This window comes from Crinia signifera, chromosome 3, assembly GCF_055691185.1.
Source record: "Crinia signifera chromosome 3, ASM5569118v1, whole genome shotgun sequence".
NCBI lineage: Eukaryota > Metazoa > Chordata > Amphibia > Anura > Myobatrachidae > Crinia > Crinia signifera.
The window spans coordinates 243203019-243216680 of NC_139219.1; the positions used below are offsets into that span (position 1 = coordinate 243203019).

Sequence of the window (13662 nt, forward strand, 5' to 3'; positions counted from 1 at the left end):
GGTTTGGGAGGCTGCTCAATGTGCCCCAAGCAGGAGTGAGATGCTGAGTGACAGCCGCAGGTGCATTACCCTGTAGGGGGCGCTGCTGCTCGCATAGGGGGAGATGGGCTTGTGTCCGCAGCGCTACCCTAATCACCTATGTATATAGTACATTGGGCCGTGCTATAGCGCCGAGGGGAAACCGCAGGCTCTGCAACATCGCCGCCCGGAGACACGCCCCCCGCTGTCTGGCTCCTCCCAGGAAGCTGTGACAGCAGCCGCTCGCCTCCATCCTAGCCTCCCTCACTGTGTATGTGCCTCATTACTACACTGCCCCTTCGTACAGCATGTCTTTCATACACCCTCCCGCCCGGCCTCGCTGAGACCCGCCGCCGTACTGACAGGCGCACACACCCTCCTCTCCAGTCACAAGCGCACAGCACACCCTCTCCCCCCCGGGCTCCGGGCGCACTCCTTCGGCTCCCGGGCTCCGGGAAGCACTACAGCCGCACGCTGGAATAATAAGACAGGTGGAGCCGGCATAACCAGAGCGGAGGGAACATGGCGAGCGACTCCCCGGCTCGCAGCCTGGATGAGATAGACCTTTCTGCGCTGAGGGTAAGGGGCAGGCGATGCGGCGGGGCTGCTGTGGATGAATGGGAGCAGCCATGTACTGTTGTAGCCGCCTTATCTCCCCATCATTCTCCGACAGTTCTCTACTTGTCCTGTCACTGGCTCTGGAATGCATGCTCAGCCTGCATGTACATACGTGTAGGCTTACATAGGAGCTGTGTGTGATGCACGTTATTCCACAGCTGGTGACCTGACATATCCAGGGCATCACTGCTTTATTCCAATACAGTATAATGACATTGCTGTGCTACAATTGCAGTGTAGTGAGCATCCATTTATGTACAGAAGGGATGCATTAATAAAGCCCTTGCACATATGTACGTGTGCAATTGCTAGATGTATATATGTATGTTGGATATATATATAATTTTTCTATATTTTTTTTGGCTGATGTTTAAATGCATGTTACAGGCTTCCCTGCCATGGCCCTTCCTTTATTCCTATGTCCCTATAGGTGAGGCAGCATTTATGGTATGTGCCTGCAGTCTGCTCTCCCTCCCCTTTGTATGGCAGCAGTCATTAAGAACTCCTGAGATTTCACCTTTTTACTCTTAATATTCTATTAGCCAGATTGCATTACAATAGCTGCTATCATTTGCTGCATTCCTGATATTGCTGAGGCAGAGCCTATTACTATGTGTATTGCATGAGCAGTGCTTGCCTGCCTTGGAGCCTTAAAGACAATGAGGTTGATGGCATAGTAACCAGGCATTTGTGTTCTGCCCTGGGGTCACAGGTCCACTGTTAGAACAGGCTATTACCGTGCAATTTTTTTGTGGTTCTTGTCCTTTCTATACTACCAACACATTGATGCTAGCCCAGCGTTCCCTCTTCCCATCTAGCATTTCCTACAGCATGCCATCCATTATTGTAAGTGGCTGCCATGTTCATTCTTATCTAATGTGCATATGCACTGGAAAAGCAGGCAAGAATAGTGATGTGCATTGTATAGATGCTGCTGTGACAGTGGTCAGTGAATTATTAAGCGTATTAACCCCGTGCCTTCTTGAAATGACCTATGCTAATAAAATTACAGCAGTGTCTTGCATGTCATGCTCACATGGTCTTTAAGAAAAGCCCTTCTTTGTAATGTGTCAGACTGTTCCACAGTCACTGAGACAAAACATGGACAAGGCTAGTCATATTGCTTGAATGAGAGACTGGCATCTGCTCCATTGTACAGGCTCTCTGGCTAGATCAGCCCAGAGACTGTAGTAAAAATACAGTGCATAAAATGATCATCCCTTATCGTTTTATACTGTTCATCCAGAAAGGTTGTTACAAAAGACCAATTATATGCTGCATCTTTGAGCACATAGAAAAATACATGGCATTGGCATCGTTGTGATTGTCAGAGCAGGTTGGATTTAGAATGTACAGTAATATGCATATTTGCTACAATTGTTGCAGTCCAAAGTAAAGGACATTAGCTGATATCCTGTTTGTGATGGATGCAGCCTACGCTCCTGTTTGCTTCATAGGACTTGGAAGAATTTATGAGGACTGTGGAAGGTCAGAAACTATAGTGATGCATTGATGGCGTCCAATTATTTCACACTGTCTGATTTAGGATCAATAGTATATTTGCTGCCTGAGCTGAAAATAAAGAAGTCCTTAGAGTTTTCCTATATTGCCGTTCATTAGTTTTTCCCCCACCTCAATGATTCGCCTTGAGGTTTATGTGAGGGTCAAACATATGGAGCAGAAATTACCTTGTGCATGTGACCTGTCAAAGCAGAATATCTAGAAGACAGGTTATCATCCTCCTTTATTTAACACAGACCTGTCGGGTATCCAATCTATATTCACCTGTGGGTGCCTGGGTGTGTTTAATCTTACTACTGCTAATGGGTGTTAATTACCATGTTAGCTTGTGCTGTCCTGTTTCCTATATTACATTGCTACATTTCAGATTTTCTTTACTTAGAACTATTTATGCAAAACTAGTAGGACAATACATCTATTGCAAATATATCATGTAAAGTGTGTAGAGACCATAATCTATTTCCAAAGACTCAAACGTGGCCTTCACAAACGAGACATTTTATGCCATATAGAGTACAGAGCAAGGCTGCTAATGTTTGGCCTTGGGTGGCTTCTAGTATAATTGGCGTATCTATTAGTGACCCTTTATGGAAGGAATGCGGGGTTAGAAGTCATGAGCCAGAAGCTATCCTTTACTTGAAAACTTTGCTCTTTTGATGCAGTGGGCTGTATTCAAATGTGCTTGCACAGACAGCCACTAGAGGGCTCTTAAGGGGCTATTTAACTGTAGCTCACTTCAGGTGTGTCCAGCTGCCGGCATTGGCTTTTCAGCTCCCCCGGGGGTGCTGAGCTGAAATGAGCAAAAAGGGACTTAACAGAGCACATATACCTGTCCTATCCAATCAAATCCCCACTGTACAGGCCACAGAAATCCTCTTTCTTTTTCACCCTCCTGAACCCTGGCCAAACTGCTGGGTCACCGTATCATACAGCACACCAGGAACATTTGCATTCTGGTGGACTCTATGCAATAAATAATTTATATCCTTGTATCAATGCCTATTTCCATATAGATTGTAAGCTTGCAAGCAGGGCCTTTAACTCATACCTTTGACTGTCTGTAAATACCCAGATTGTTGTATCACTGTCTCCTATTGTAAAGCACAATTGAATATGTTCTACAGATGGGTCTTGTCCCATCCTTGCTGGCGGGTCGCCATGGCGTCTGCGCTGGCGACCCGCCAGCAGCCACGCCAGCGAGGAGACTGAGACGCGCGTGCGTCTCACGCGCACGCGCGTCTCAGTCTCCGTCGCTAGCGCGACGGAAACCCTGTCCGTCTCCGCCTCAGGGAGACGGACAGGGTTAGGGGGGGGTTAGGGGGGGTGCGGGCAGTCGGCGGGGACCCCGGGTTACCGCCGGCAAGCCGGCGGGGAAACGTATGGAAGCGCCGTCGGAAGGGGACGCGCGCGCCTCTCGTGCGCGCGCGTCCCCTTCTCACGATCGCCATGGCGCTGGCGGGGGATGGCGGCTGGCGACGCCAGCGCCATCCCCTGCCAAGATGGGAAAAGACCCATCTGTATATAAGAAACTGTTAATAAATAATAAGTAAAAATGTGATTTACAGTAGAGGACAAGTACAGGGTACATACACGTAGCTGCATCAGCAGAAGACACTGAAATAAGAATCAACATGGCAGAATACCATAGGATTTGGTGCCGTCAAAGATGGTTTAAGAGAAGGAAAAGCACATTAGGGAAGAGAGGGCCCTGCTCGTGAGAGCTTACATTCTAAAGAGGAGGGGCAGACAGACGGGTGACACAGATGGGCTAGAAATGAGCAAGTCATACCCCTTTCAGGCATACTCCAAAATCCCAGGTTTTTGCACATGAACGCGCATCAACCTGGAATTTTGGTATGTCTGAAACGGTCAACCTGGGTGTTAAAACTTGGGTCTCTGACCCTTCTTTTTTCCCTGGGTTGAGGAGCTGGGATTTTCGACCCGGGTTGACCCTTTCAGACATAGAAAAACCCTGTGTTTTTCAGCAAATTACCAGGTAGAACTGCTTCACCCGGTAATTTGCTGCTGTAAGTGTGAAAGGATGCTGGAAAATTACCCAGCAGTCAAAATGCCAGGAAATTCCCAGATAGTTGGATGTTCTAAAAGGGGTTTAACAGTGGGTTATTATGAGAGTTGGTTGGCTCGGTGTAGTGACAATCCACTGGTTTATTTCATTATAGTAGGCAGCCAAACCTTCCCAGTACCAACCCTCAAAAGGCTGATATGCACAAGGAAAAAGGTACACACGAAAAGTTTCAGCATGATATTGACACATATACAGAGATATAAAATGCCAATGGTGCTCAAGAACCTTTAACCTAGGCACACGGACCCCCAAACAGTGTACTGTGTCCCCTTGCATGCCATGCTTCAATCACCATGCCTTGGAATAGGTGCCTTACTGCGCTGGGCACACTTTACCATTTCCAATGAAAGGCCTCATGGATGGTGGCGTATGAAAAAGTAAAAAAAATAAAAAATGATCCTCATGTTGACCTTTTTCATGTGTTGCCTAAGTCAAGTCGACCCTTTGCTTGTGACCTTTTGTCCATGTTTACCATATGTATGTCAACCAAATGGTAGCGACTTATTGATTGACTTAGAAATTTTCTAGTATCAGCCCTCTGGATAGCAATAATTTGTGGCATGCAGGGTCACTTGTTCCCCCTCCTCTTTTCTCAGCCTTCTTTTGCTACCACTCTGTGGTGTCCAATTGCCATAATATTAGAATGTATTGATCTGTGATTGATTCCTGAAATTCTTTGTAATGTTAATCATTGAATATTCAATTTTCTGTTTAACTGCTCAGTCATAAAACTAAATTGAGTATAGGTGAAACTTGAAAAATGAGAATATTGTGTAGAAGTTCATTTATTCCAATAATTCAACCTAAAAGCTGAAACAAATATACTGTATTTTATAGACTCATTACATGCAAAGTGAGATATTTCAAGCCTTTGTTTGTTATTTTGCTGATTATGGTTCACAGCTTATGAAAACCCCAAATTCAAAATCTCAGAGGGAGATGGCCGCCGGGCCCTATTCAATGCTGTCTTCCTCGACAGCCTTGAGCATGGGATCTTGCAGAACGAGCCCGACTTCACAACATGAACCTCATGTTGAACTTTTTCATATGTTGCCACTGTGGTGTTGGTCCACTGTGCTTTATTAAGTCCAGACTCAATGCAGCCGTCTACCAGGACACTTTAGAGCACTTACCGCTTCCTTCAGCAGACAAGCTTTATGGAGATGCTGACTTCATTTTCCAGCAGGACTTGGCACCTGCCCACACTACCAAAAGTACAAAACCTGGTTCATTGACCTTGGGATTACTGTTCTGGATTGGCCAGAAAACTCACCTGACCTGAACCCCGTAGAGAATCTGGAATCTGTTCGGCATTGCCAAGAGAAACATGAGACCGAACAACTCTGCTGAAGCATCCTGGTCTTCCCTAACACCTCAGCAGTGCCACAGGCTGATAGCATCCATGCCACGCCACATTGAGGCAGTAATTAATGCAAAAGGAGCCCAAACCAAGTACTGAGTACATATGTGAATGAATTCACTTTCAGAGGGCCAACATTCAATGATTCAAGTTAACGTGGTTAGTTTATTCTGTCTTTTCCGGATTACCACTGAATGATGGCGAATAACCTTTTTATTTCTATGTAAAAGACCAGAGTTTGTTTCAAATAGCTATTAAATGTCACACTAGATTTTATTTAGTTGTATTTCAGTATCTTTTATTAGTATAGAAGAAGTGCGTCCACTGTTCCTGGTGTGAAAACTGATTTAATGACTTGCTATAAAAATAACTAATTCACTTTAGTGAATATTATTTTTAATAGATTTTGTTTACAAATATCCACACAATGGGCGGGATACTCTAAGCCAAAAATGCGGTAAAAACCCCGTTATCTGGGTTTTTACCGCATATTGATATGCAGGAAAACCCGCACGCACGGGTTTATCGCTTTGTATCGGGTGTGTGTATCGCCAGCAAAAGCTGTCAAAGCCCCATAGAAGCCTATGGGCTTTTATCACAAACCTTGCCGCCCCGCACGGACCCCTGCCGCCCTGCACTGACACACACCGCCCCCCCCCCCCCTCACCGGAGTAAAGGCAGCACACTGCTGTGTTGCATGGACCAGTGACCTCCTCCTCCCTAGCCCCACATCCCCTTCTGGGTGCAGGGAGAAGGCCGAGCCTGCAGCAGGATCATCTGCTGGATGGATAAGGGAGGAAGGAGGGAGCCACCAGGGACCCGATGCACATCACTGGGTGCATCGCAAAGGGCAGTTCAACACAAGAACTGTCCTTTGCAATAATTATCACATGTTAGTGCATATGCGATAATTATCTATGCGGTAGCTGGCAAAGTGGGGCCGTGGATTTAAGTGCATCCCGCCTAGTGTATTAAAATGACTAGAATCAGAAGAAATTACAATAGTTGTACTGCAATAGTTTTATCCTGTAACTCAACTTAAAAAGTCAAAAACTATTTGTAGTCATTCTTAGAGTGGTATTCAATTCCGATTCTGACTCGGAACGTCCGACAGTCGGAATCCTGGGCCTTTTTTCACTCCGCTCGACAAAGGGAATTCAAGGTTCGGTCTGTCAAGTGTCAAAGCGGGCATGTCGGCGAAAACGGGCACGAATTTAACAATCCGCGGCCGTTTCCGTCAAAACAATTCTGACTAGTTTTAAAGTCAGATATGTTTTGTTTTGTTAGAATCTGCCTTCAATGATGTTGGAAAAGCCATTGAATAGGCGGCAGCCGCTATTTCCCCTGTCAGAAATAGCGGCCAATATTGTCGACCCCCACTGTATAATAGTAAATATGAGTACCCACTGGAAAGACAAGTTGGCAGACCTGAACTAGCTCTGATAGTGTCTGATTCAGACAAGTATACATCTGCCCAGCTGTGTCACAGTGGTCCATGCAACAAGCATGTTTACATGTGAAATGATGACAAATGATGTGAAAGGACCAGCAGCGAATAATTAGGCTACGGGGAAAAAAGGTTATGGTCAGCACTAGGGGGAGGGTTAGTCATACTTACAGCACTTCATGAAGAGCCGAATGTCATCAGGACTTCCTCGATGACCTCAGAAGACATGACTTGAGCCGCCGAAACATGTCATGTCTGTCAGTCATTGTAATCATGTTAACATTTGTATAATGTGTGCATGCTGATTGTCTGTAGTTTGTTTGCATGTTGACATTAATTTCGACAAAATATATCCATTGCCTAATTCTCTACTAGGGTAATACATGTAGTGATCTAGACATGACTGTCCGACAAAAATATTCTATGTTGTATCAGATAAATGATAAGATTCAGTAGAACCTAAACTATTAAGGTTTCTTAATTATTCTTGTGAACAACATAGAACAGTATGTTATCAGCAGTCCAGTATAGTGGCCATGTTTACTGAATACCGATGATGATATTATAGTTTAGTGATTGATCCTTACTTCAAAATAGTGCTGCATTATTGTGGTAACAGTGATTATTTACAAATAAATACCTTTTTGTAAACCGGTTAAGCATTCCTTTGACTAGTTTGCATTCCTGAGTTTTCTGCTTTAATAAACAAAGAACCTACCTTTTTAAATTCTCATCTTCTATCCACCCAGCACATAACAATTTTCTCATAAACAGAGGTTTATTATTTCCCATAATTCAGGTTAAGTGAAAAAAACTGGAAAATCCACATGATAATGTTTGAAACCTAACTAGCATTCAAGTGTTATGTTACATATTGCACTACAATCTGAGGTTAAACTTTTCTCAAACTTAACTGAGTTTTCTTTTACATTATGTTGACTTTCAAAAAGGCTACCAATGCCTAAAGGTCCATAAACACTAGGCGATTATGCCCAGCGTGTATGGTTAGCGGTGTATACACACTGAGCTGCTTTCCCCCTGTCAGCGGGAGGCGGGCAGCTTTGCATAGCGCAGCGCAATGCAAAGCCGGCCACAAAGCCCCTCATCTGCTGGTAATACCAGCAGATGATCGGCTTTCCCGGCGATGATGTGGGAGCGCACATCGCCGGACATTACACACTGGGCTGGGCAGCTTTGAGCTGAAATCCGCTCAAAGTTGGTGTTTTAAGCGGCTTTCAGCTCAAAATCGTCCAGTGTGTATGGGCATTAAAGCAAGATTTGATCTCCCAGTGATGTTTAAAGCAGTTGTCATGACAATTGTGATTTTAAGGTGAGAATAAACTTAAGCAAGTGGTATCCAAACTGGGTGTAATGAGTTGGTGGCCCGTGACCAAGTCAAATTATTTATAGTCCATGTGTTAGGCAAAAACATTGCTTGTTGCTGCCAGTCATAATATGTGTGGGCAAACAAAAGCACAACTTTGTCCAGCAATTATATAACTAAATCTAAGGATAACCGGTAAACAATAACTGAATAAAATGTTTGGCCTATGGTTGCTATTCAATTTAATTGCTCTGGCTGCCTAAATGCACTAGGCTTAGACAAAGTATTGGGTGAACTGCTGAATCGGAAGTGTGGGCACCAAAAAAATGATTTTTTGCAATTTCATGCTCCCCACACAATCCATGAATGCTTGCTTCCAAAAGCAAAAAAATAATAACTTCTGATACTTGAAAATGTGGTCATTGCAGAAGTTCCTACTGACAGAAAGATGAATGGAAACAGGGCATAAGTGTGCAGGAAGTTCATGATAGCCATGCAGGGACGGATCATTGGGGTACACTTTATATATTCTGTGTTTTTACTCTCTAGACCAACTGTGCGCAACAGTTGGTGTACAGTAACTACGGATAATCTGCTTGTGGCACTGCCAGTGTTGCTGGCCACATGCAAAGTTTAGATTGGCAATATGCTGCTGGTAATATGGCTTACTATAGTATAGTCCTTAACGAAGAATTACACCGCCTCCTACCAGGACTTAACTTCCACAAACCTTTTTGTTTTTGAAATATAGACTCTTTCTGGTCATAAGTTCTTGAAGATAAACTGTTGCTCATCTACTTTCTTTACACCTTAAGGCTGGAATCCAATTGGCTGCGGTAATTTACTGCAGCTTTCTAACTCCCCGGAGCTATGAAATTATCCCTAATGATAGAAGTTATCCGGGTTTTGTTTCATTGGCTTCAGGCAGATAAAACCAAATCCATGATAACCATACATATTTTACCTGATTGCAGCTGCGAAACCACATAGGTCTGCTAATTTTTGTTTTCACTCAATTTATGTAAATTGAGCTGGAAAAATGGGGGCTAATTCGATAGCCTACTATTAAACAATCAAACACTTTTTTGAACCTTTTGGAGGAGGATAACTTGAAATATATCTTTCTTGGAAAATGGTGATGCCCCTCGCTTCGGCACGCAGCGTGTCAGAGCTAGGAGTGCTATCCTGTAAAAACCCGTATTTGATCTTTTCATGAAGATAGAGCTGAACTACGTATGCAGGTCTCCTCTCTGCCTAAGGTGGTTTGGGTGTTTCTTCTGAATCAACCGATCGTGGTTCCTTTGTTGCGTGATCCTTTTGTGTGACTCTTCATCTCAGTATGTTGCCCGAGCCTAACAGATTTAGATTTCCAGAATGGTGTCATTACAAAAGACTGATTCTCTTCATTCTTTATGATGCTGTTCAACATGGTTGGCCGTCTTCTAAGCAGACGTCGGCTCAGTGGACCCGACTTGTCATTCAACAGGCTTAAGTCTCCACAAGTAGATCTCCCACTTCTTCTTTCTTCCCATTCCACTAAATCGGTGGGGCTGTCTTGGGCTGCTAGACGAGGTACTTCTTCTACGCAACTTTGCCGTGCAGCGACTTGGTCGTCTATAAGTTTGTGAAATTCTATAAGTTTGACACTTTTTTGCTTCTTTGTCTGCACACTTTGCCAGTTTGGTGTTGCAGGATTATTATTATAATTTTATTTATAAGGTGCCACAAGTGTTTTGCAGCGCCATACAAAGGCACAGTACATGGAGACAGGTACAAGTAAAGAGCGCCACAGTTCAATACATATTACAGCTTAAATAGAGGTAGTGAGGACTCAATCAACATTCTACTAGAGGCTTGTGACCAATGCGGACAAAGATTTTCACTGAGTGTTTGAGTATTGGAGAGCTGCGAGTAAAATGTGAAGAGAAAAGTGCTTTGACAACAGGAGGGAAGAGGGCCCTGCTCTGAGGAGCTTACAATCTAGTAGGAAGGGGAGACAGACAGATTACAAGATTTTCAAGCAACTGGGAGGTGGCTAGATAGCATGATGTAAACCGACAGGGGGTCGGAGAACCAGCCTCAGGACTAGTTTATGCAGCGGAATTGTACACTTTGATGAATAGGTGAGTATTCAGTGCCCGTTAGATGCTTTGCAAGGTCGGGGAGAGTCTAATGGAGTGGGGGAGCGCGTTCCACTGAAGGAGTGCAGCATGGGCAAAGTCCTGAACTTAAGCGTGTGGAGGAGGATCCTCAGAGCTGTCCCTCCCGTGGGGATAACTTTGGAATATCCCCTATGTAAAGACCTCCAGCGGCCCCTGCTGGATGAAAGAGAAAATAGGACTTTGGTACCTACTGTTATATATCTGTTTCTCTGAATCCACAGGGGCCACTGGAAGCCCTCCCTGCTCTGTCACCTGCCAGTTTTTGTTCCATTAGTATGTATGTGTTTCTTGTTCCTATCACTTCCCATCTCCTCTCGGTCTACATTTTCCTAACTGGGGGTTGATGGGTAGTAGAGGGGAGGAGCCCTACACTTGTAAATTTAGTATGTGCCTAGTTACCACTAACCACACTCTATAACCGTTTTAAAGACCACCAGTGGCCCCTGTGGATTCATAGAAACGGATTTACCGTTGGAAGCAGATAATTTGAACAATAACGGTCTGGTATGGTAAACTATATTGTGCATATCATTGAGTGTGTATGTACAATAATGATTCACACTCCTGCCAGTCATTATCTACCCCTCCCTTTCTTTTCTGTACTTGCAGTCAAATTTTGCCCATGGATATGACTAGGTGCATATCATTCAGTGTGTACGAAAGCTAAAGATACAGTTTTCATAAACTAGATGGTCAGTTTTTATTTATTCTGCAGCTTTTAGGGAAATTGTTAACAGTACCGTTAGCTGCCTTTAGCCACATACACACTATATGACTAGAGACACTGCTGATATAGTTAGCTATATTGGTGGTAAAGGTGTACTATTGTGTGGCATAACATGAATAAAGGTGAGTACACACGGGTGCAATTTCATGTAAAATCGCTGGGAATATCATAAACTGATACCATTCAGCGACTTCACTCACCCCGCTCCTCATTCAGGTCTTTGGTTAAAATTGACCTGCATGTAAATCTGACAGCAGGCGTGGGGGGCATTAACGATATTGAGCTTATACACTAGTGTGAGGGTACGAGTTCCTCAATCACTCAGACACCGAGCAGATGAAACCAGAAGAACGGTTTATTTTCCACAGCACGCACAAATAGACAATAAACAGTGGTAAAGGTAAATTGCAGAGTAGAAAGATATTCAGGTAGCAGGCCCAAACAGACAGTCCTTGTATAGTCACAGTCCCAGATCAGTTCCACAGGGCAAACTATCACTTATCCACACAGCTGTAATAGCAAAAAAGTCCACACGATACCTAGACAGAGCATAACCTCTTAGTCCAGGACAGTCCATCAAAATCTCCTCCTGGCTAGTCTGCAAGTCATTTTAAAAACTTCTCAAATTCCCACGGTTCACAAACCAAAAGTGGGCTTGCAGTGGATCTTGATTGGTGGATTCAAGAGTCAGACACATCCCCCCAGGTAATATCCAGCTGTACATCTGCTGCTGCCCCCCCTGCTGGGTCGGTTCCAGTAAGTCTGGAAGTGGCCAGGGATATGCAGAGCAAGATACAATACAACACAAGATTACGTTGTGTGGTGGTCACCCCCTGTGGACAACCTTCCTGTGGATAGCAGGGGAATTTGATCACCCCCTGTGGTGATTGTCCTTCAGCTATCCCCCTCATGTAAACAGCAGGAACAATAATCGGCTGATTACATTATGGGCTGATCACCCCCTGTGGTGCCGGGTTCCACTAAGTCTGGTATTGACACAAAGGAGCTGAAGGTAGAGACACAATCATAGTCTGATTACATTATGTCCTGATTACCCCCTGTGAACATTTCCTGTTGGTAGCAGGGGAATTGGATCACCCCCTGTGAAGATTGTCCCTCAGCTAACACCCTCCTGTGATAGCAGGAACAAAAGTATGGTAATGGGACATAACCTTTTGGTGAATTATTTCCTGGGTATTTCCTGGCAGACCATATTAGGGCAAGAGCGATCTGATCTGGAAATACACACAGATTTGGGGGATAGAAACATCTATGGAGAATAAGAGGGTACCGACGGACTAAAATAGTACATTAATTACTACACCTAATAAAATATAGTAATTACAGATTTACAGTGAGTCTTATAACCTCACATTCCTTCCCCTACTATTGTAGTCCCGGTACCAAGCTGTTCTGGAACCAATAACAACCTGTAGTGGGAGGCAGAGCAGAGAATCTGAGGTTTGGATCTACCACCTGAGTCCCACAGGGTGACATCATACCAAACCCATCTTGTAAACGGCGGCTGGTTTGCAGAACCAGCAAGGGCATGATTACAGTCTAAGTCATACATTGGAACTAACAAGGGATGTAGCGATTCCTCTTCTTCGGATTCTGGGTACCCCCCCTCTGCAACATTGTAACCTACTAATACTTGTGCCTCGGGCACAATGGGGCAGGGACCACTTTCCACCTCCCCCTCTTGCCCAAGGAACAGGGGCCAAACAGCAGGCCAATATAGGGGCTCTGGCCCTGGCACTTCCACCACCCCGTCATGTCCTTCCTCCCCCAAATCCAAACTAGGGGCATGGCAAATTTCAGCCCAGCATTTGGTCTCAATGTCCAGGGCTGAGGAGGGACCCTCCATCAGGAACAATTCCGCTGGTGGCTGCAGGGCAAGCTGGTCCACGGCCAGTACTACCCCCTCAAAAGCCTGGGTCTCACCTGCCGCTTCCTCTGCGCAGTCCTCAGTCTCCAGGATAACCTCCTTCCCCAGCTGAATATGCTGGGCAGCCTGAAGCACGACATCATCTGCGACTGGTATGCTTGTGGCCTGGATGTTGTCGAACACTCCTCTAACCACGGCGATCTCTTCTTGGACGCAGTCCTCATAGATCCCCTGGCAGCAGGATAATAGCTCATCTTCCATCTCAGCAAAAGGGAAGCTGTAGTGCAGCTCCTCCTGAATAACCTCCTTCACTTTGGGGATAACCTCCCCCTGTATAGAACACTGAGCAGCTTCCTCCCTCGGATGGGGGAGAAGCAGTTGCAAACGGTGCCTTTCATCACGCCCCCTGCGACACTGATCTTGCCATGCTGGGGTATCCAGGAGCCCCCGATCAATCGCCTCTTCCTCTGCCACCACGAAGCACTCCTCCAGACACTGCAATTGTTCCCAC

At 45.0% G+C, this 13662-nt stretch overlaps 1 protein-coding gene across 16 annotated transcripts in view; it reads left to right on the plus strand.

Annotated features, from left to right (window-relative positions):
- The first annotated feature begins 230 nt into the window (after window positions 1-230).
- TNIK (TRAF2 and NCK interacting kinase) overlaps window positions 231-13662 on the plus strand; it is a 275815-nt gene continuing 262383 nt past the window's right edge. For 7 of the 16 annotated variants that reach the window (XM_083177759.1, XM_083177762.1, XM_083177757.1 and 4 more), the window contains exon 1: window positions 234-597. In XM_083177759.1, the coding sequence (XP_083033885.1) occupies window positions 541-597 (57 nt within the window). In that variant the 5' untranslated portion in view covers window positions 234-540. Of the gene's footprint in view, window positions 598-13662 lie in introns of all 16 variants that reach the window. The other 9 variants (XM_083177768.1, XM_083177769.1, XM_083177767.1 and 6 more) reach the window with 5 other exon arrangements.